The sequence below is a fragment of the Phasianus colchicus genome, chromosome 11 (genome assembly GCF_987193195.1).
Source record: "Phasianus colchicus chromosome 11, bPhaCol1.hap1.1, whole genome shotgun sequence".
Classification (NCBI taxonomy): Eukaryota; Metazoa; Chordata; class Aves; order Galliformes; family Phasianidae; genus Phasianus; species Phasianus colchicus.
In genome coordinates this window covers 13,903,734-13,925,976 of record NC_143446.1, presented here as the reverse complement: position 1 = coordinate 13,925,976, position 22,243 = coordinate 13,903,734, and the positions used below count along the sequence as shown (strand labels likewise).

The 22,243-nt window shown below is 41.2% G+C and overlaps 1 protein-coding gene across 1 annotated transcript in view; it reads right to left on the bottom strand.

Annotated features, from left to right (window-relative positions):
- The window catches only part of PTPRG (protein tyrosine phosphatase receptor type G), a 378,843-nt gene that overhangs the window by 89,195 nt on the left and 267,405 nt on the right, over nt 1-22,243 (bottom strand). The window contains exons 6-8 of the mRNA XM_031606378.2: nt 17,476-17,542; nt 6,232-6,389; nt 1,405-1,597 (exon numbers count right to left, since the gene is read on the bottom strand). Coding sequence (XP_031462238.1) covers nt 1,405-1,597; nt 6,232-6,389; nt 17,476-17,542 — 418 coding nt within the window. The remainder of the gene's footprint in view (nt 1-1,404; nt 1,598-6,231; nt 6,390-17,475; nt 17,543-22,243) is intronic.

Genomic DNA, 22,243 nt, shown 5'->3' with positions numbered 1-22,243 from the left:
ATTTGGGCATACAGCCAAAACAAGAAAATCTTGAATATTATACCAGGCATACCAGCAGTACCTTGGCTGCACTCAAAATAATAACTAGATAGTTTTGTCGCTTTTAACATAACGTAACCTATTAACTTTCATCACTGTTCTGGGTAAGTAATATTACACAGGATATAACTGAAGAAATAAATATTGACACACGTTGCTGTTAAAACACTGATTGAAAACTGCAGACCAGAGCATCAGAGCGTAGCAGGGTCTCTTCAATCCCAAGATCTCCTTCTCACTTTTGATGTAAATTCTCCATCCCAAGGCTGCCTTTAATGTAAATGGGGTTTGTGTACGTGTATATTATATATATAAAAATAAGCACGCTCACGGAATAATGAGCCCTGAGAAATACACTCTTTCAGCACTCTTGTGGGAAGGTGAGGCTGCTGAACGCAGCTGTTTTCATGATTCACATCTGAAAACTACGCTCTGTGGGCCTGGCCAGGTGAAAATGCCAGGTACGCAAGGGCAGCTTGTAAATCTGCTTAGCTATTTCCTTCTGGCAAATTGCCCCCTGTCCTTTAGCTTTACTCGGGACTGGTTAAGCACCGTGCACTTCTTAAGACTGAAGACTGGGAACTACATGTCATTTCTCCTACCTATAAATAACAGCAGTCAATAAAATAAAGGCAAATAAAGGCAGTAAATGATGTTTATTTCTAGTCTTATTTTATCCCGCACACATTTCTCTCAGAATTTTTTATGTGTTCCTCTAGCCAAGGCTGTCTGTGCCAATGCAACAACTGCAGCCTCCCTCCTGCCCCCTCCAGCCTGCTCATTAGCCAGTGTCTGACAGAAGCAAGCACCAGCTGCTCTACAAAAAGGCACATGAAACACTTCAGCAAGATATTATGAAATCATCTGTCTATAAGGAAAAGATTTTTTTTCTTCCCCTAGTCACCATTACCTAAAGGTTGATATAAACTTTTGATTAAAAGGACGGTGTTTCTTCAGAAGTCTTTTTCTTGTAAGAAGTGAAAATCATAACCACATCTGGATAGCCCATTTTCGACTCAAACAGCCAATGAGCCAGTGCTAAGGGGGCTAAACTTTTTCCGTAGCATTTCCTGTTGTCAGGCATCTCTCAGGCCCTACAGTTGGCAGAACAGGGACACTGGCTGTTTGAAACTTGCATATTTGGGGTTTTATCTACATGGTACCTCATGACAATGAGCTTCACAGGTAACTGCAGGCAGGCACAGGTTAGTTCATTTGCTGACATACACCAGCAGAAAACACCTGCATATGCTGCATTATTCCTTTGGCAGCTCACATCTATCCTCAACACAATTTAATGACAAAGTTGAAAAAAAAAAAAAAATCTCTCATTAGTCGAATGCAAAATTTGTAAGCGTAGTCTACCTTTGGAAGCTTCTGTGCCCAGTGGATTTTCCAAGATGTCTGTCATATCTTGGCTCCATGCATCCTTCACAGCAGACTTAGACACCTTCCTGTTGTTCAGGCTTTGCTGTGGTCGGAAGTTATTCCTCAGGTACTCCACAGACTTGACGTGGTCTTGTTGCTCAGTGGTGAATATGGAATAGAAAGCTTCCAGCTGACCACCATGGCAGGGGAGAGAAAGGATATTAATTAGAAAACAATGTGGTGAAATCTGGATGGCTGATAAGAGAGTAAAATGGCAGGAAGTGTCGATGCCAAGACTGATAAACCCTGCGGGAAGTCAGGCTGCCCACTGAAATCACTGCCAACCTCCTTATCTCAGCACAGGACTTATCCTGCCCAACAGAAGAGAAGACCTTTGAGCAACTCATGGCTGTCTGTCATGGGCAAGGGAACATTTGCCCTTAGACCTGTTGTCTGGAAGGAACGTGAGTGTGTGACAGCACTGCCAAGCCCTTCTCACTGCTGGCATTGCTTTGTTTTGCAGCATCATGCCAAAAACGTTTCCACCCTAAGAGCTCTTTCCAGGAGATGGTGATGTGACCTTATCCCTTATGGGATGAACACCCAAATCCCGAGCTGACTGACCCACGAGTGGAACAACCTCAAGACTCTCAGCTTTGAGCACCCTGACCTCCCTACCAGTCACTGCTCCTTCTGCTATCTGCAACGTGGTGAGAAATTATAACATAACACAAAATGGGCACAGTGAGCATGTATTCCTCTGGGAGTAAGTTTTCTCTGCTGCATTCAGATTTGAGCTATTTTTAATAAAATGTATTAACCTGGAAGAAAGAACTGTAATTGGGAAACTTTTCTGTTACTTTGGAACTCAGCATTTCTTTAGAACAAAATTTCTAGCAAATTAAGATGAAAATATTTTCAGCTAACGTTGTTCTCACAGCTATCAAGGTCAGTATAGCATTTACTAATAGCTTGTTATCATTCAGGTCAAGAACTAGAATTAGTTATGTCACTGCTGGAAAGGCTGAGCAAGACAGAGCAGAGAAAGATTCACTGCTGATATTGTTTACATCAACATCAGTTACATATATTGATAGTACAGATTTGGAGAGTACAGAATCTGGCAGAAGGTTTTAAAAAGGACTTGGATTACGCTCATAGTTTAATGACAGGTCACTGTGAACACAACATCCTTTTCATTAAGTGCTTTTGTTCTAAAAGTATGGAATAAAGCCTAAGAATACTTCTAAATGGGAAACATTATCATTGTAGCCTCAGCTGATGGTGCTGATAAAAATAATCAAAGGATGGTGTAACAGAACAGCTAAGGATACTCCACTGTCAATATTTAATTTCCCTTCAAACCAGTAAACAGAAACTCCTTTCTGCTACTGCTGGCCAGCTGGCCAGTTTTGCTGGGCTGGATGATCCTTGTTACTGGGCTGAAATATGTAAAACATATCCAACCCCCACGGGCAAGTAGAGTCAATTTTCACACTTTTCATTTCAAAAGTCAGTCTCCCTGGAGCGAGGATGTGTGCTAGGCTGGCTAACGGAGAAATATATGGGAATGTTTTCACAGTGAGCAGTGCATGGACAGCAGGAGGGAGAAAGGATGGACCTCAGTGCACAGATCCTGAGTTGGCTGCTCTACACCAACACACAATACAAGGGAAATGAGCCTCATAGTGGGCAGGCGCTTCCAAGATAACAGCACATCCTTGTATATTGTCAGCAGCAGCTTCCCCCTGACGACAAGTGCTCTTACTGAACAAGCAGGGAGCCCAATGCACAGGGAGAGTGGACAGCCAGCAGGAAGGTGACAGCTGGTGGTCGTCTCCATCTCAGGCAGAGGGCCCAGGTACTGCTTTGAGCCTCCAGTGCATGCACTGATGGTGGGATTTGGATTGTACTGCATCTGAGCTGAATGTCACATTCCCAAGCTCTCTGCTGGAATTTTCTCTCTGATCCTTAAGAGAAAGATGTCAAGAAAATCTTGAAAACTCCTTGCTAATTATTAGAATAAAGTACTAAAAAGCATTGATAGATGGGTTAAAAAGTGAGGCAAAAGGATTATCTTATACTCTTGTTTTGAGGAAGAAACCAGACGATCTTGCTAAGCCCTGTGCTCCCCTATGACCTTCCAAGGAGGCACTGACCATAACCCTGTAAATATTTACTTATGTTTTCCACTCCATGCTCGAGAACCAGTTCTGATGAAGGCAACTAATAGCTCTTTAAGTTACTCTGTAGAAGTTCATGAACCAGATAGCAACTGCTCCTTGTCAAGTCAAGGCTTACGCTTCCATGACATTAATTGAATTTTTAAACTTTCAATGAGAACTTTTAAAATATTTTCTTCTGCCATGCTACCTTGGGGAGGTATAATTGCATTTTAACAACTGCCAGTTCAAATACGATTTTTAACCTTCCCCTTTTTATGTGTTGAAGTATATATAAGTCATTTCAACTTCATTTTTACTATAAAAATATTATGTACCGCAAATGAGAATTTAATTGATCTATAGCTGCCAGGGAAAAAAAAGAAAAGATCTACAGTCAAGGAGCTACACTCATGCTCTTCAAGGAGTACAAGAGCTCCTGCTCAGAAGAAGAAATCAAAAGCTGCTCTAAGAGTGCTGTAGATACAGAGAAACCTGATCTAAAATTCCAAGTCATGTAATTACAAACCATTAAAGCCTGATGTGCACAGTGTTCTAAGGGCTGGATATAAAAGCGGTAATTAAAAATACTAAAACTGTTATAAGCACAATGAGATACTCAGAGGTATGCATTATGAGAGATAATGCTGTGTTTTGGGTCACTGAATGCACTTAGCTTTACAATGCATCTGCAGGGTGACACGGCTTGTCCTGTTTTGTTGTCTAATTATCGGGAGAGATGATGATGATGGAGCACCGAGAATAAAATACAGAAGCCTCTACAAATGGACCACTTCAGAACTGTCCATTTTACAGCAAGGTATTTTGCACAAAAGCAAGGATTTAATTGGAACAGCAACAAAGCTTAAACAATATCACTTTCCTCCTCTGGGATTACAGACTGTTTCATGGGGTTTGTGATAAAGAAGGTTAAACTGTGGCAATGGATTATACTGCACTGTTTCTGTTAGAGGAACAAATAATAATCATGGCAATGGCAGGGCGGCAGGCTCTTAAAATACACCCATCCCCAGAGTTGCCAAGGGGGAGAATGCTATTATTTATTCCACATGTGTTGTAGTATCAATGAAAGCCTGTCTCCACACAGAATACCCAGCCCTTCAACCACACACACATGCAAAAAGCAGCACAAGGCCAAATTGTAAAGGCTTGACTTGGCACCGTTACCTTTGTACTGCATAGGAAAGAAACTATGCCAGGATAAAGCACCTTTATACCACCGTAGGGCTTGCCAGCATTTAGCAGTTTATTTGCATTTGTTAAAACTGAAAAAGAAGAAAAAAGTGCATGACCCACCCCGCTTGCACACAGGGTATAAAACTAAGTGCGGGTCAGGCCTCGCAGCCAGCCAGTAATAAACAGTAAAGTTACTGATGCAGTGAAAAGCTACATGGGATTGCAAGTATCCTGCAGGCAAGGACAGAATTCAAAATGATCCTGACAATCAGAGAAACAGCCTGAAAAAGACAAAGGGTCTGATTCAACTGGGCCCACGTGCAGAAAGTCCCACGCTTTGCCTGCATGACCACACGGTGCTCGCTCAGCAGCACTGCTAGAGAGAGCTCTGGAGAAGGCATTTGCAAAAGGGTTCCTGTCAGCCATCAACAATGTCATGCTGTTGTGAAAAAGGCAAAGTAAGGCCACCACAGGCAGCTCAGCACATGAATCTGCACGTCTCATGGTACCCAGCTGAAGCACTGAGCCCTGTTTTGAACGTGGCACTTTAAAAAAGTGTGGAAGGTTCCACAGGAGAAGCAATAGGATCTAGGAAACATGAAGACAAGCCTGGAGCAGGGGCACAGCAACCACCTTCCACCCTTCTGAAAACTCTGAGACCCAACACCTTTCAGTCACGACCACTTGCTGAGCCACTCGCTTAGGTTTTACAGAATTAGTATTGAAAAGCTTTGTTTTCAGTGGCTTAAGCTAGATGAATGAAACACTAACTTCAGCAGGATGGCTTTCTAAGGACAACAATCTTAAAACATCAAAAATACACTTAACTTGTAAACATTGGACTATATTTATCCATTACTTTATTGGAAGCATTCATCTCCAGACCAATCCCAGACATGGGGTCTATCTGCATTAAAAGCTGCTGTGTGCTAATTTTAAAGATTTGTGTACCAGTTCTCTAAGCACATAATGGCAGCTTTACTGTGTTGCAAAAACAGTTAAGCATGGAGAATTAATGGAAACACGTCTTTTCTAATGTAATTAGTTCAAATTACTAAATCTGCGCAGAACTGAAATAATTCACTTTACTTTGAAAAGAAAGTTTCAATTAAAAAGAATAAAAAGGAGCACCACGTAAATATTTACACCATAACTTAATTTAATCTTAACAAAAACAATGCCAAATAAATCGCTGAGAGGAAACTAGGCTTCACGTTATGCTGTCTCCTTAAGACTGATGGCTCTTGCTCAGAAACAGTATTACTAAAAAATAATTCACCAACACTTCCCATTACATCAACAGAAATTTTTTTGTTCACGGCATTAAAACAGGGGGTTTGAAAACACCACGTTAAAGAGGGTAAATCAAGAACCTGCTTTCAGCAGGGGGTTGGACTCGGTGATCTTCAGAGGTCCTTTCCAACCTCTGTGATTCTAAGTGATCTCACCGATGAATTCAACATACCTGATGGTAAGAAATGGGAACAGGCTTCCGGAAAACGATCCACTCCACGATCTCACTGCAGGGAGGAGTGGTCAGGGAACCGGTATAGCGGTAGTAACTCCCCAGCGATGTTGGCAGCAGGTCTCTCAGCACAAAGGGATCCAGGAACGTCTCTTTCTCTGTAGGGGAGTTTGACAAGCAAAATTACACTTTTTTTTTTTTTAATTTATTTTTTAAAACATGTCTTTAAAACAGACATCACATTGATAGGTAGCCTAGGAAAGTGTAAGGGCAACAACGAATTTTATCATATATATGTAATGAAAGATAGAAACAGCCTATCAGGAGCACCCCGTAAGAGTTGATACGTTGATTATTAAAAGAGCAGCCAGAATGCCAGTCAATCCTATACACTCCTATTCAGAATGTATGCAGGTGTGAAAAGCCCTTGCTATCTCCATGCTTTATACAAGCACTGAAATAACACTGTGTTCAGTGGTTTCAGCACTCAGTGAATTGCTCTTCAGCTTGATGGAGGTGAAGGTATGCCAAAGCCCTACTGGGACAAAGCTGGGCCCCACTCCTTGCAGTCAAGGCTGGATGCAGTCAGCACAACACCATAAGAACATTTCAGAGGTAAAAATGCTCTCCCCTCTAACCCAAGAAACTCCCTGTGGAGTCCAGCAGGCTATGGGATGAGCTCCCTCCAGTAACAGTAGCAAGCTGGTGGTATTTAACAATGTGAAGAGAAATAAATAAATGAAAGGAGGGAACAGCTGCAGGCAAGACAATTTCCTTGCCATCCCTTTGCATTTATCCCCCGCACTTTATGCTGACTCACTCCCTCTCAATCTGTGCAAAGGTGTTCACTGCCTCAGGGCACACTGACACGTGAGACTCTCCCATACATCTCTATTCCTCACTTTCTATTTTCTTAGTGCTTCAAACAAAAGCCAGCATTCACGTTGCAGCAACTTTCCACCTTGTTGGACCTGCTGGGCAGCTGACCTGATCTAGTGCCTGATTTATGGGTAGCAATCCTGCCCATAAGGCTGCAAGGTTGGAACTGGATGGTCTTTGAGGTCCCTTCCAACCCAAGCCATTCTATGATTCTATGATATTCTATTCTCCTGCATATTATCAACTAGTTTGCAAAGTTCCAAAATGAGTAATTCTATGAAAGTCAAAGTAGACCACTTTGTAACAGAACACTGCAATATCTTCATTAACTATTTCTTTCCTTCTAATTCGAGCAGATACCAACAACTTCTGCGCCCTCAAAAAGGAAACAAGCAAAGAATAAAACGTCTTCTCACAGCACACCTTCAGAGAAGTGTGTGTTCAGGCAATAAATAGGAAAATATACGTGATTGGCCAAAGTTCAAAGAGAACTAATCAAGAAATCATAATCACAGCAAAAGGTCGCATTTAATTTGATTTCCAATTAAAAACGCATTGGTTTATTTTTATACAGGAAAAATTGGTCTGAAAAATTGCAAACTTTGATTTTCAACTTCAGCACAGATGCAGCTTCACAGCAAAATGAAGTGTTTTGTATTTCAGAAGCTCTTTCTATGGGAGCTGAGCACAGAGTGGATGCTATGAATCCAAACGTATTTGAACATGCGAACATCCTTTTTGTGCTAACAGCCAGTGACTATAAATGAAATAGATGGGAGAGGTACAGGCACATTTTGAAAAGAGCCTTCCCCCTGCATCCTTGTTTATTAGAATATTTATGAAATAACGCTTCGGTTATAATTAACAATTTAGCTATTTTTAACTTGGATAACCTTTTATTTAGAATGATGGAAATATCTGAGATGCTGGACAAACATTCTCTGGAAAAGCAAGAATGCAGAGTATCCCTTTATCAAAGGGTGACAGGAGAACGAGGCTCATTTTACGCTCTCAAGGATTTTTGTGCCATATGCTGACAATATTATATTTTAATAATTAATTGTTCATCAAAGGAAAAGATGAAGAACAGGGATGCTAAATTCAAAGTTATTCAAATTGCAAAAATGAATAATGCATGACTTTTATATTAAATACACACTGTATTAAGTAGTCTACATTTCATCCAACTCTGTCTTTCATTTTTAAACATTTTGAACTACAATATGAATAATCAACCAAGGGAAGCTTATTTAGACAGAGAAATATCTTATTTGAATGCAAACTGGAAGTATCCGACTATGATTAAATTTTAGTTATCAATTAGGTAGATTTTTTTTTCCTAAGCATTTGGAAACTCATAGTCAGCTATGAGGAAGGATATTTCTTGAGGAAAACGTAGCTTTGCTGAAGCACAGCTTTAAGTAGGACAGGGTGTACTCTCATTTTTCATGGCTACGAGCAATGCTGTAGGTTATTGTTAATGAATTCCAAAGATTAAAATAAAAAACACCTATAATTGGATTACCGTGACTTTTAAAATAGATGATAATCAATTGTTTATGGCTTAATAAGCCAGCACATTTGAAAACAGATCATTAATTACTATCTCGTCCACCTAGATGCATGGTGCAGCTTTAGAACCCAGAGTCACAAACATCTTCATGCCAAGCCGACAAAAAAAGTGACTTAGAAACTCAGGACTCTTTCTTCCATACAATATGGAAGCAGGAAATGCCATGAAGTTGTGTTCCTGAGAGCCTGAGACAGTTTTGAAATGGGATTTGAAAATCAAGTCACTTAAAATTCCAGCCTCAAATTGCTTATGATTGTTAGTAAATCTGTAGAAAGAATCACCTGCAAACCACACCACAGTATTCACTGAACATGGTTAGAAATGTGTTATTCACACATACTTACACGTGTATGTGTGTATATGTGTGTATATGCAGCATTCCTACTAACTGTAAAGTTGGAAAAATATCCACTTTTGTCAGTGCCTTACATGAGCAGCTCCTGTTTCCTTTTCTCTGTTGGGACAGGCAGGGATTTTGCCCAGACAGCTGGGAGCAGACTGGGCAGGGTGAGGAGTTCATAGAGGGAAGAAGCCAGACAAGGCTGGGAACCACACAACCTTCTATGTGAGAATTAAAAAACAACAACAAAAACAATCTAGCGTTTGTTGACAGGTACAAAGAAAAGAACTGACAGACAAAAGCAATAAAACACATCAGTGATAACATCTGTGTTCACCTGCAAATAACCTGCAAACAGTGCAATGAATCCTGCAAAACCCACTTGCGAGCCAGCGAAGAACCCCACACTTGCATGGCCTCTGCTGCTCCCTGCCCTGCTCCATCCAGAGCACAGAAAAACAAGTAGGAAATGGGAGCCCTGGGGTCTGACCACAGAGCCTCAAACTGCAGAGCATCCTCTGAGAGCAGCACTAACAGCGCTGCTGCAGCCACCACCAGGTTGGGCAGCCTGGAAAGGAGCAGCACCAGGAACACCATGGAGCTGCCCCTCTGATCCGTACAGCCAATTTAATTGGCAGTTAACAACCGGTGAGTCAACACTGGCAGCACCACGGCTCGTGAAGAAGCATTCACTCTAATACTTCCCAAGGAAAAATTAGCCAAGTGCCACATATGCATTGTTGACAATTAAGACAATGTGATATTTAAACTACTGAGCATTCCACAGCATAAAGGGACAATATGGTGCTTTAACTCTCACATTCACAAAATGCAATTAACAATCAGCTTGTGTTTTCTGATACAACATTCCTGTCCATCTTTTGGTCTTCCTCCTTTAAAAACAATGCATATTCTGCTTCCACATTTGTCTGCAAACCAACAGGAAAGCTTACATTTGAGTTTTTATTTTACACTAACACAGTAGGAAACATATTTATGTGACACATGTGAACTCTCTTCAGCCAATTCAGCTGTGGAAACAGGAGACAAAAATACAAGGCTAAGCAATCCAAGATAATATCTGGATGGCCACGTACCTGTGTCAACAACATCAGGTGCAGTCCTTCAACACTATTTTTGTTTACTAGACAAGAAACACTCTTTATTTTCTTCAATTCTTTATCGTCATCCAGTAGTGCTCAGTATATTCTTTGGCCTCATAAATCTCCCCACTTTTTTTGCATGGGACCAAGGGCCATTTTTTGTACACCCAACCCAAAGCCACAGCAACTGCAGGCACGCTTTAAGGAGCTGACCTATTTACACTCCAGATTTGTTAAAGCATCACTGCATGTGAACAAACACCGAGCTGTGCACAATAGTTTTCACAGCAGAGGAAAAATCAGATCTTGAAACCAATACTGGTGGTAGATACCCACCAGCTACTGCAGTTTTCAGAAGCTGATGCCAACAAATACTATATTACAAGAACTATCAGTTGAATGTTTTGACTTCAAGGACTGACTTGCTAAAAATAAATTCTCTGAAATGCTGGAAGAAGATAGCCCTGAATTCTGACTGAATCACTGTGGAATAGAAATGTTCTTGAGATATTCAGGTAAACAGCATCACAACTATCTGTGATCAAACCTCCTTTCAAATCTAACAGGAACTTGGATTGGAGATCAGAAGAAAATAGCTACATGCCAAGTCCATTTATATCTCATGGAATGCTTTGGACTTTCATCGTGCTTTTCTGTAAGAAAACAGGAACTTGGCTGCATTGGAAACAATATCTTAAAATGAGCTTATTTCCAAAATTAATGTATGTGCAGTGCCTGATAGGTGGAAACGTTACCCAGCTACACTTTGAATAACTGAAATCTGCAATACCAATATGAAGAGCTTTGAAAGTCTCCCAAATTTGTTAAACATTGTTACTGCCAATTTCATTTTTACCCTAATGAGCCAAGTCATTTTAAAGTCCCTGCATTCAAACATTTGAAAAACAAACACACAGAAATAATCCAAAGGACACCATGCCATACATCCACCAAGCCAAAATTTTCAAGATAAAGCAGGCTGCACACCAGAGACAGGGATCAGACTAGCTGTGGTGATGCTCAAGATAAGATTACAAATATTATACGTTACTTTAACTGAAAAGATCTTCAAATGAGCACTCGCTGTGTAAATCCAGCATGCAGAGCAGTTTCTGACAGTCCTTTGTACTCAGTGTAATTCTTGTAGCTTATTGTGTAACTATTACTCTCATTTCTATTTTTTTTTTTTAAAGGCTAGAGCATCTGCTGAACAATGCAAAGAAGCATAAGGACACATAAAGCAAAGCATTGCTGGGAGGAAGGGAATGAGATAATAACACACTCCTCACTCAGAGAGCTGCAGTCTCATTTAACCTGAGACAAGTGGGGTGGTACAAAGAATGAGAGGAAAGAAACAAAAGCAAGTCTCTTATGGAAAAAAAGAAACCAACGTGAACATTTCCATGCCAGGTGACAGACACGGGTTTAACTTTTCTCCCTCCTTTCCTTATAACACAGTTAGAAGTGGAAACAGTTCAACAGGAAAAGGTTTAGCTGGAGAGGAGGGATCTTAAGTCTTCAAGGAAATAAATAAAAAAAACCACAAATCAGGACCTTTAATGCTTACATACTGCTAATGCAGGCTTTTGGCATAGCAGCTTGTTCCACTGGGGTGAGAATTCTCCAGGTTTCACAAAATCTAACCCATGGCAGAGTCAGGGCTACCAGGCACAAAGAGACTGAAAAATGCTGAAAGCGCACCAGTGACTGGAGGAAACAGAAACTGAGTGAGAAGTTTGGAGAGGAAGAGGATCTTCAAGCAAGCTGAGCCCTGGAACCGGCAGGGTGAAGTGAGGCAGGAGCAGCCAGAGTGTGTGCCACATACATCTGCTCCAGTGGAGCCTGAGCAACACTGCACCTTCTCTGGCTTCAGCTTCCCTCTTTCCTCAGCAGATATCCTCAAAATCCACCAGCTAAGCATGCAGCTCTTCCCCACTGCAGGTGCTCTGTTCACATTCATCACCAACCTACATTCAGCCACATCTTAACTTTAGAGTTCTTATTGCTGCAATCTTCCTTTCGTCAGCTTAACTTAGTTTTTCTGTGCAGTGTATTAATAACATGTCAGCTTGCTGGTCTGTGCTCAGCCACAACCAGCGCTGATTTCCACAGAGCAGACAGGGGAAGGACCAGAGATTTCTAACACTTCCATCATTTATTCCTCTAAATGATACAGACCCCCGCCGCTATGCGCGGAGCTGCCCTACATAAAGGTGTGAACTTATCACCTCTGCTCTCATCTTCATTTCCCACTTCCCTCCTCCTCGCCTCTGCTCTGCAGTAACCGTGTCCTGGCCCTTTCACACGGCTACTCTGACCGTGAACACAAGAACAGATCAGAAAACAAAAGAATATATCCAGATCCACCCCAAGGGAAAAAAAAAACCAACAAAACTGCTCCTCCATATTTCATTCTCACATCGCACTGCTCTTCCTTTGATGGTCTTCATTGTTCCAAACTGGGTTTCTGCTTTCTTCGAAGTTTTACTTTAAAAGCCAAGGTCCCATGGTAGCAGATCTTTCCCTCACCCCTCTTCCCTGCCTTTCTTCCCTGATTTTCAGTGCAGAATGCAAATAGCTATTCAGGTGGTGTTATGGTTAAAGTTAAAAACAAAAGAAAAAACCCGTCACGCTGCTAATGTTGTTTTCTTGTTATTATACCTTCTGGTGTGATAGATCCACAGGGTAACTAACACTGTCTGGATTGCTTCCTTTTAGTGCTGATTTATCTTAACAGGTTATTTGCTGCCTTTTGCCTAGGACAGCTGGAGAGATGTGCAACATATTCATTCTCTCTTCTTTTTCCTTGTTGAAGCAATTGTGTTTCTATTATATTTTGGTAGGGTCTCCTGAGCAGCTCCTGAAACTTTGACTGTCACCACCAAGCTGCCTGAACACCTCTGGCCCACCTTGAGTGAGATTCAAGCTCACACCCTGCTCCATGCTTAGTGTAAGTTTCAGTGCTATAATAATACAATAGCGGAGGAAAAAAGAAAGTATATTTTCAAACACTCTTTTAAATAAACAAAGGCTTCTTTCTACCCCTCACCCCAGCCCACGTTCACAAACAAGCAACAGATGCCATCGATTCACTTTGTACCTAAGCTTTTGATCTGGCTGCTCTTTGATTTTCGCTGCTCACTTTTGACAAGGAAGGGAATAAGAGCCCAATTTCTGTGACATTAATAGAAGCTTTTCTGCTGCGGTAATTTATTTGTGTTTTGCTAATAACTTTGTGCTGATCCATGTAGATTCTTGGTGACAGACGGGGAGAACAGGACAGTGTGACAGAACATGCTTGCCATCAGCATGAAAGGTTTGCCATGAGCCTGTGGTGCAGTGGGACTGAGCAGAGCACCTGGGTTCAGGCTGGGAGAAAGCGTAGCAGGCAGCACCTCCACAGCTGAAATGAGAAGACTTGTTATAATGCCTTTCAGGCAGCTGGTAAGAACAAGGGAAAACCATCTCTAAGAGGCTTATGTACAAAACAGTCCCAAAAAGGGCAAGCCAAAGACAGTGAAGGCGGGCGAAAGGGATGTCGGTGTGTTAGCAGCTCCACCCTGTTGGTGCTCCTCTGGGATACTGCTGGAGCTGAGGCAGATAAAAGCCTCTGTAGCCATTTTAATGCAAATCAACAGTGTAAGACATAACTCGGTACTTCAGGTTCCTGATTCCCACAAGGACTTTCTGAGTGAGGCCTGGGAGCTCCCTGGCTCCTCACATAGCAGCAGCTCTGCCCTCTCAGCACCACGAAGGAAGAATGAGGGGCAGGGAAGGGCTCAGGGCACCCAGCTGAGCACACCAGCAGCAAAACAGAGGCAGCTCTGTAGCACCAGGACCAGGCCACCATGTGTCCTTACTCAACAGCCTGCCCTCACCTGGGGTCCTCCATCCCAGCAGCACCAGCACAGCTGGGGGTTTTTCTGCCAGCTTGCACAATAAGAACAACATCTCAATAGCTGAAATACGTCCCCAGTGGTTACAGTGGAAAGACACCGTCATGTTGGCATCAGAAAACATGCACCATGCTGCCCGAGCTCCATCCCCACCACAGCGAGGCCGGTGTGCTCCTGTTGGCCTTTGGCAGCCCCGTGGCACAAACTGCAACACAAGAGCAGCAGGGCCCTGGCTGGCGGGAGGTGTGACAAATCCTTGGCAGAGCACGGAACCGAAAGCAATTTTAAAATCAGCAACAGGCAGCTGACAGCTCTGAAAAGAGCCTCCTCATCGTTCGTGCGCCTTTACAATGCTGTGCGAGGGCGGACGCGGGAGTTTGGGAGCAGCGGCGCGATGGGAACGTTCTGTTCAGCGGGAGGATGTGAGACCAGCCCCAAAGTTTATCCCTGATCCAAACATTGTTCGGGTGTATGCGACCGCTGTGGTTTTCCTTCCAGCTAGGAAAACTTTGTATGGTTGCTCATGTAAAACTAAGCTTGATGTGACATTAAGATTCTAGAAAATTATGCCTGGAGATGAGGAAATAAAGTGAACTCTGAGCGACTAAGCCTGTATTGATTTTTATGCGTACGTTCCTCTGTCATTGTTACCGAGCTGGTGACACTGTGAAGGGTGCAATTATTTATGTTCCATCAAATTAGTAAGTAATTCAAATCCCTGACGAAATTTCAAGCAAAAAATGCTTTCATTTTTTGCAGAAAGTCCTTTTGACACTTAAATTGTCCTCTTACCCCTGGAAGGGTACTTGAAAATACAGAATTTCACAGAAAAACTGAAAAGCTATGCAAGAAAAATGAAAAATGAGATCAACGCTCCTTGGTAGCATCTTTATATGTAACTGAGGGTTATCTGAGCAGCTGCCATCACAGGGACAGTGGAGTTCATGGTGCAGAGTCCACATTTAGGGACAGTCCTTTGAGCAGGGCATTTGAGTTTGCGTTCGTACAACTTCCTGAATGGCTGGGAGGAAGGAGTGACTGTCCAACCTAAGTCAACATGGATGCTCTACTGATCAGAGGGAGAGAGATGGAAAAATAAGAAAATCTTATTTAAATAGACATGTTGAAATAAGGTACACGGCAGGAGCAATGCCAAGGGGCTGAGTTCTCTCCAGCCAGAGGAGACATAAACACGGTCTAATTTAAAAGCAAGGTAGTTATCCCAGCATTCATACGCATTCCTGACTTCCACAATATAGGGATGTGCCTTTGTATTTCAATGACCTCCTAAAAATAACGTGGGAATGGAAATAGTATAAAATACAGATAAATTTAAGGGTTCCATTTTTCCTTTCTCCAACTTCTTTTGTTGAATCCTTGCTTGATTCAACCACTCTGTTCAAAACCCACTGTTTTCCAATGTATTCCAGCCAAAAAGTCCATTGCTGCCCTAGGGTCCCAGTTGAATGCAGCCAAATGGAATACAGGAAGAGTCTTTTAAGATAAATTCATAGAAATGTGCACACATAAGATATAAGTAAATTACATCAAGAAAAGAAATAAAGTGTCTGGAATAAAAGCTCACATCTTTACTATTACTCTAGATAATCACATTAAAAGAGAGATACGATATAAGAATTCTTTACTGAAGCATTCCATCAATATTTAAGCTAAAGAGAACAATTTCTTTGTAAGTACCGAGTACTTTGTAGGAGGAAATTCCCTTACTTTACCCACAAAAAGAGAGTTAAAAAAGGCCTTTAATCAGAGCCTTTGAAACAGGAAGGAAGGCAAGATTTTCCTCTTTTTCTTCCTTAATGTTTTTAAAAGGAAACTAGCTATTGAAATATATCAAGCCACTTCCTTTTCTTGAAACACTATTACCCTTCTGTGCATTGTGAGCAAAACAAAAATAAACGCCTTTTATCCACCCAGATTTTGCTGTGGGTAGGCAGCGCCAAGACGGACTAATCATTATGTGGTCAGGGAATCACAGCCTTGGGACTGTGTCGCATCTTACCCAAACAATTATTTTTGGGAACGGAATAATACTTTTAGGAGACATTGGTGTGATTATCTGCCACTGGCTATTTCAGCTGCAGTGGTGAGGAGCAAGAGACACAGCACAAAAAATGATGAGATGGTTAAAAGAGTGCAGAGCTCGCGGAAGGCAGAGTGGCTTGAATTAGAAGGCAGGTGGCTACGAAGAGATCTTGGTCCAGTTAAATAGCAGCTTGACTTCAATGTCAAATTACACAGCCACTGAAAAATCTTTGCAGCCCAACTGGTCCTTGTTTTACTTTTGCCAGCCTGTTTTGTTACCCACTGGGTGCTGGATAATAACATCTATTTTTGTGGAAAGCAACAGTTTTTTGGTCATGTGTGTTGTTTTTATTTCACAGCAGAACGCTGCGATTTATGAACAGGAAACCCATAGAAAATTCTCAGAATGAAGGACTGTATGGTATGTTACCATTTAACCCCTGTTTTTCACTTCCATTGGATTTATTAGTGTTCCCAGTTGCAATGTTAAATGACTCTGAAAGTAGAGCAATTAATCCAAAATCCTATTTGTTTTAATCTAACACTGTCAACTAGTTTTAGGTTTGCAGTCAGGAGAAAAAAATGTTTGTTAAGCTCTACAGCACTAGCTAATGTCTAAAGACAATGCTCTGAAAAGGTGCAAAGATGTTTTATCGCAGCACTATAGATGGGACGGAGATTTATTAGAGTACCTAATACCATTCCAGCAGACGCCTTTTGAATTATAATGAGATTATTAAAACTTTACAAATCATTATATTAAAACCTGACAAGAGTACTTTTGGAACTGGAGCATCTTGATGTCGTTGCTAGTGATGCATTACCTGTGATAAGGCTTCAGTAGAATTACTAAGTAAAAACTGGTTATAAAAGTATAAAATATATTAATATTTATTTCAGTACCTGCTATAAGTTCAAGGATAATAGGTTTATATGCATCAGAACAGTCGAATGATCGTATTTATGTCAGCATTAGAAAGATGTTCATCTGCTGCAAAGTTTAATTAATTTTCACAGATAGTTAATTTTCTGTTTCATTATCAGCTCCCTAAATTTGAAAGACAAATAATTTATAAACAAATAGAAACTTCAGAGAGGAGTATTTTTAGAGCAAACTGAAGATAAATAGCAGGAGTAAAGTACTAATATGAATGATATATTGTAGTGGGTTTTGATTGATAACTTATGCATTCTAGAGCACTGACTGAAAAGAAACAAATTGTTTACTGTTAGCCCCAACCCATTTTCAGGTCTTTACCAATCAAATAATGGCTGTAATGCCCTTAGACATCAGTGAATGAGGAATGTGCAGGCTCACTGTGTCCTCCTATGGGTGACCTGATCCTTTAAGGACAACATTGCTGCCCTTCTCCCCTTCCCACCAAGATGAAAGTTTAAGCAGCTACTTACCATGATGTACGACGCCCTTCAACCCATGGATAATGGGATCCAGTGCAGAATTGTCCCTCTGACTGACCTACATGCAAAGGATACAGGATTGGTTACATCTATTCTGGCACCAGACAGAACAGTCTCAGTTTAATCTTCTAAAGAGAGGAAAAAAAGATGTTATCTAACAAGCTGCTTACTTCTCGCATTTACAATGGCTCCTCACCAAATGCCAAAGATACACGGTGTAATAAAATGAAGCAAGGAAGGTTAAATCAGAAGAAGGCATTCTCTGAATTCATTAAAACATTAGCAACATTATTACCCAGCAAAGCCTAAAAACAGAGATCTAGTGTCTCTCTGGCTACTTCTCCTTTCCTAGAGGAAAACTGCTGTGATAAAGAGAAGTCACCCAGGAAGAGTCCACCAGTATAGGAATAAATCTGATGCCACTGCTGCCATCAGTAATGCTGGACCCCTCTCAGCCATAAGAGCTGGGCTCTGACATCATGTTACTACTCATCTACTTGCAGCACTGCTGAGGCATTTACATCCAGTAATGCATTTTTTTTTTTTTTAAATTTTTTAACTTTTTGCATCTCCAGAGGCTTTGAAGGAATAACTTAAAATTTCTGTGAATGTGTTCCATTACCTAACGTACTTGCTAATTTACTTCTGCAAAGTAAATTCAGTGTGTACCTCATTCATGTAGTGCTGCTTCTTTTTTTTTTTTTTTCTCCCAGTCAGTATCAGAAACCTGAGCACCACTGATCATTTTTGGGCAGACTGCTCCAAATGAGGAAACAAATCAATTGCAAAAGGGCTCCTGTGCTTTCCTGCTTGCCCATGATCTCACATCATGAGGAAAAAGAGAGATTAACAACTTTCTGTCTGGATTTTAACATGCGAAGGAAGGAGTGGAGCTAGAAGAAGAAAACCACGAGAGGAACTTGTGCCCAGCAGGGAATGTGTGCTCTGTGTGAAGCACAGAACTGGCTTGGAGCATGGCTGCAGGACGAGGGCATCGTGACTGCAGCACATACCAAAATGTGTTACTGTACGAAGTACAAGTCTGGTTTTTCCCATTCTTATCCCTCACTGCTAATAATAAATCCTAGAAGTATCATTATCTTTTTAGCCAACCGCATTAAGAAGAACAAACAAGCAAAAAAAGCCTCAAAATCAACACACCCCAACTTTCTTCTGTTTATTTGGCCTTTGAAATACTCTGCCGTGTTCACGACACATTCCTGTGTTCTTGTTTCCAGACAAAAAGGTTTGTTTTCTTTTGGTGTTTTAAATGGAAATTGAAGATCCTTTTCTCATCACAGTACTTCAGTACTCACAACAATAAGGTAGAGCAAGATCTGCAATAAAATTATGAAAGCAGCAGCAGCAGCTTTGAAATATATACAGCTTAGATGTTACTGGCAATAATATTATTAGGCCCGAAGGCTGTAAGCTCTTTGAAGCATGAACTTTTATATGCCCAAAGGGGTGCTCTGTACACTTTGGACTCTGTATAAATAATAATCACAGTACACTGAACCCAATGACCCACTTTGTAGGTTCTGTCTGGCTTCTGGCAAATCAACAGTAAACACTTTAAAAATGCAGAGCTGTTGGAAGACACGTTCTTGCATCTTTTCCATTTATTCAGGTTTCTCCAAGCCACAGCCACCACTAAAAAAGAAAAAGCAGCAGTGGATCTCAACAATGCTTCATTTATTGCTGTTAAACTGTAAGTTGCACAGAGTTTTATTTTGTTTGCTTTGTTTTTATCTCTCGTGACAGCTACCATCAGTTCAAAGAAAGCAAATAGATGGAAAGAAACCTAAAGGTTAAAATCCTTCCTTTTGGGATTTTCTGTCAAAGTAGATCAATTCTTAACCTCAGCCTTGGCAGCACCCCTTTAATCTGCTGAGGTGGTATGCCTGTATAGATCTAAGCAATCTTTTGGATAACATACTCTGCAAATATGTTGTGCTCTCCAATAGCATGAAATCGAGAGTCACGTTACCTCTCTGGGGGTGGGAAAGCATATGCTGCATGCATCTGTAATCATGTTTTCTCTGAGGGTATGGGGAGTGGGATCTCACGTTTCTCTAAGACTCTCAGGCAAACAAGTGACACTTGGGGAGACTGCAGTTCAGACTTGCTTGGGATATAATCTTGTTTTCCTTGCAGATGCTTTTCTCCCTTTTTTTAACCTTTACTTACACACTGTTCTCCCACATCTCACTACACCCCTCTCAGGATCTTGGCAAGGCCATTAGAAAAGTGCTGAAAAGTTTTCTTATTTTGTGGAATGGCTCAGGCTTCAGAGCAAAACTTTTCATACATCTTTTTTTTTCCTCAAGATCTGAAAAGAACATTCCTTGGATTTCCTCTCCTTTTTCTTTTTCTTTTCTTCTTCTTTTTTTTTTTGGTTGCATTTTTCTGTATCTTTTTTTCTATCTGTGTTCATAGAAAAAAAAGCAGGTTTTTGAAACCCAGAATGTCAAATTCTATCCCAAGTGCTGTATGTCTGTGGTTTAACTGGCCTAGAGCTACCATGCTGGTTGAGATCAGAGATTCACCCCATACAAGAATCCTGTCTCTGAAAACAGCTGAGACATAATAGAAAGGCGAGGGAAAAAGAAAGAAGGAAATAAAGAATAAATCTACTAACAACATTTTTTTTTCACGTATACTGTGTTAAGACAGTTTATTTTTTATTATTTTACAAATAGATTCTAAAGGACTGCATGGATTAATGGGACAGATGGAAAACCATCCTGAAATTGCCCTAAGATATTCCCAGCACCACTACCAATAATGTTATTTCCTGAAGATGATGTATTCATTCAAAACTAACACTCTATAGGTCTGCAGTAAACACAATAAATAACGATTGCTTGCATCATTTGTAATTGAACAATGCCTGTAATCCTCTTCAGCAGAAATAAATAGGTAACTCTCATGCTAAGCGTAAGGGAAAAATAAACATGGGAGTATCATTAAGCAGTTTCCTGTGCTAAGAGAGCTCTCCCCACAGGGTAAACATGGGATGAAGATGACACGAGGAAGCCCAGACTCCTTGTTTATCATACCCTTTGGGTGACTCCAATACCTGGTGCACGCGTCATTCTGGTAGAATGAAAAGCTCACTGTTAACGCAATGAATAAAACAAGCGCTTGCAATGTAGGAAAGGGTCGTGTACAAGTGACCCCATTCTGCAGTCATAAAACAGAGACGTTCTTCAAGCAAAGGCATAGTGGAAATCATTACCCTAGACAGGCTGCATTTACTTACAGCTCCTGCACCTAATGCCGGCACAGAAAAATGATTCATTCTTCAGTTAACAACAAGGTTGATCAGTCACGAACTCTATTGACGAGAGCGTTAACACCTTTCAGCAGCACAACCTGCTGTCCCCTGCTTGGTGCCCCCAGAGCTGGCAGGGCAGGAGCAGGACAGGAGCTGGGCACTTCCTTAGGATAATGCTATTGATACCTGAAGAAGAAAGTCCCAGGGAAGGCTCAGAGCAAGAGTGTGACAAGAGGATGGACAAGGAGACTGGTGATGCTAGCATAATGCCAAGCCACAGCGTGTGGGAACAGACTTTGCAGGGCAAGGTACTACCATAGAAAGACCCACAGTACTGAGTTCACTGTGAGTTAAAAAGCAAATTAAAAAACGACTCCAACAACAAACACATGGGGAAAAAAAAAAAACACAGAACAAACCAGCAACAAAGACAGTTCACATTCTCTGTCACTCTTGCCCTGTTAAGTAGTTGATGCTCACCACTCATCTGATTACGTTATGGAACAAACCCAGAATGTATTGAAGTCTCTGATTTCATAAAAAAACCTGTGACCACGTGCTGTACAATTTGAAACGTGTGCTAAATTCGTAAGCGAACCACAGGCTGTCTTAATGCCGGGAGCAGTTCAATCTAGCAGGAAAAAGAATGTCAGGCAAAAATTTGGAGTTTACAATGAATTAAGGAAAAATAATAAATTAAAAAAAAATCAGAGGAACCTCCAACTGAGCACTGAGGCAGTTAAAAGGCCACACGGCTACCCCAGATCTAGCTTTACAGACCTCTGTCCAGAGGGAAAGACTCCCTCCAACTTCCCTCATTCCCTATTACTTTGGGAGCCTCTCTAAAACCAGGTTACCCTCCCTCCAAGCAATGCACTGTAGGCCCAGGGAGCAAAGCTCTCTAATGATCACTGGTACCTTGCAAAAAAGTAGGTGAATACTAATAGCTTGAACAGCTCTGAAGTCAGAAATATGCTTTTCTGTTCAACATATACTTAACTGGGTCTACTGGATTGAAGAAAAGAGTGTGGGGGAAAAAAGAACAGAGGAAAAATTTTCCAGTCTGAGTGATGTGAAATACAAATTTCTCTCTCATTTCCAACGAAAAAAAAAATCTGGCATTTACACTTATTAAACTGTCATAAATTTGCAGCAACTGCTTTCAAGCTCATTAAATGGGCTCACAGACAGTACTGCAAAGCATCTCAAAGCAAAGGAGAACGCCATAGCTGGCTATATTGAAAGGTGAAATGACATGCATTCTGTGCGAGTCAGAGGAAAATGAATGGCAACAATTTTGTGATACACTACCTGAGCCTTTCCCCTCAGAATAGTGATATAATTTACTTTTCTCTCCCACTGCAACATTTGGCCCTTGACTTGGAAACTAAATCTTCAATCTATCAAGCCTTACCCATCTGCTAAGTAAAATGGCCAAGACGATCTGCATGCCTTGAATTCGATATAGCCAGCTGCTCC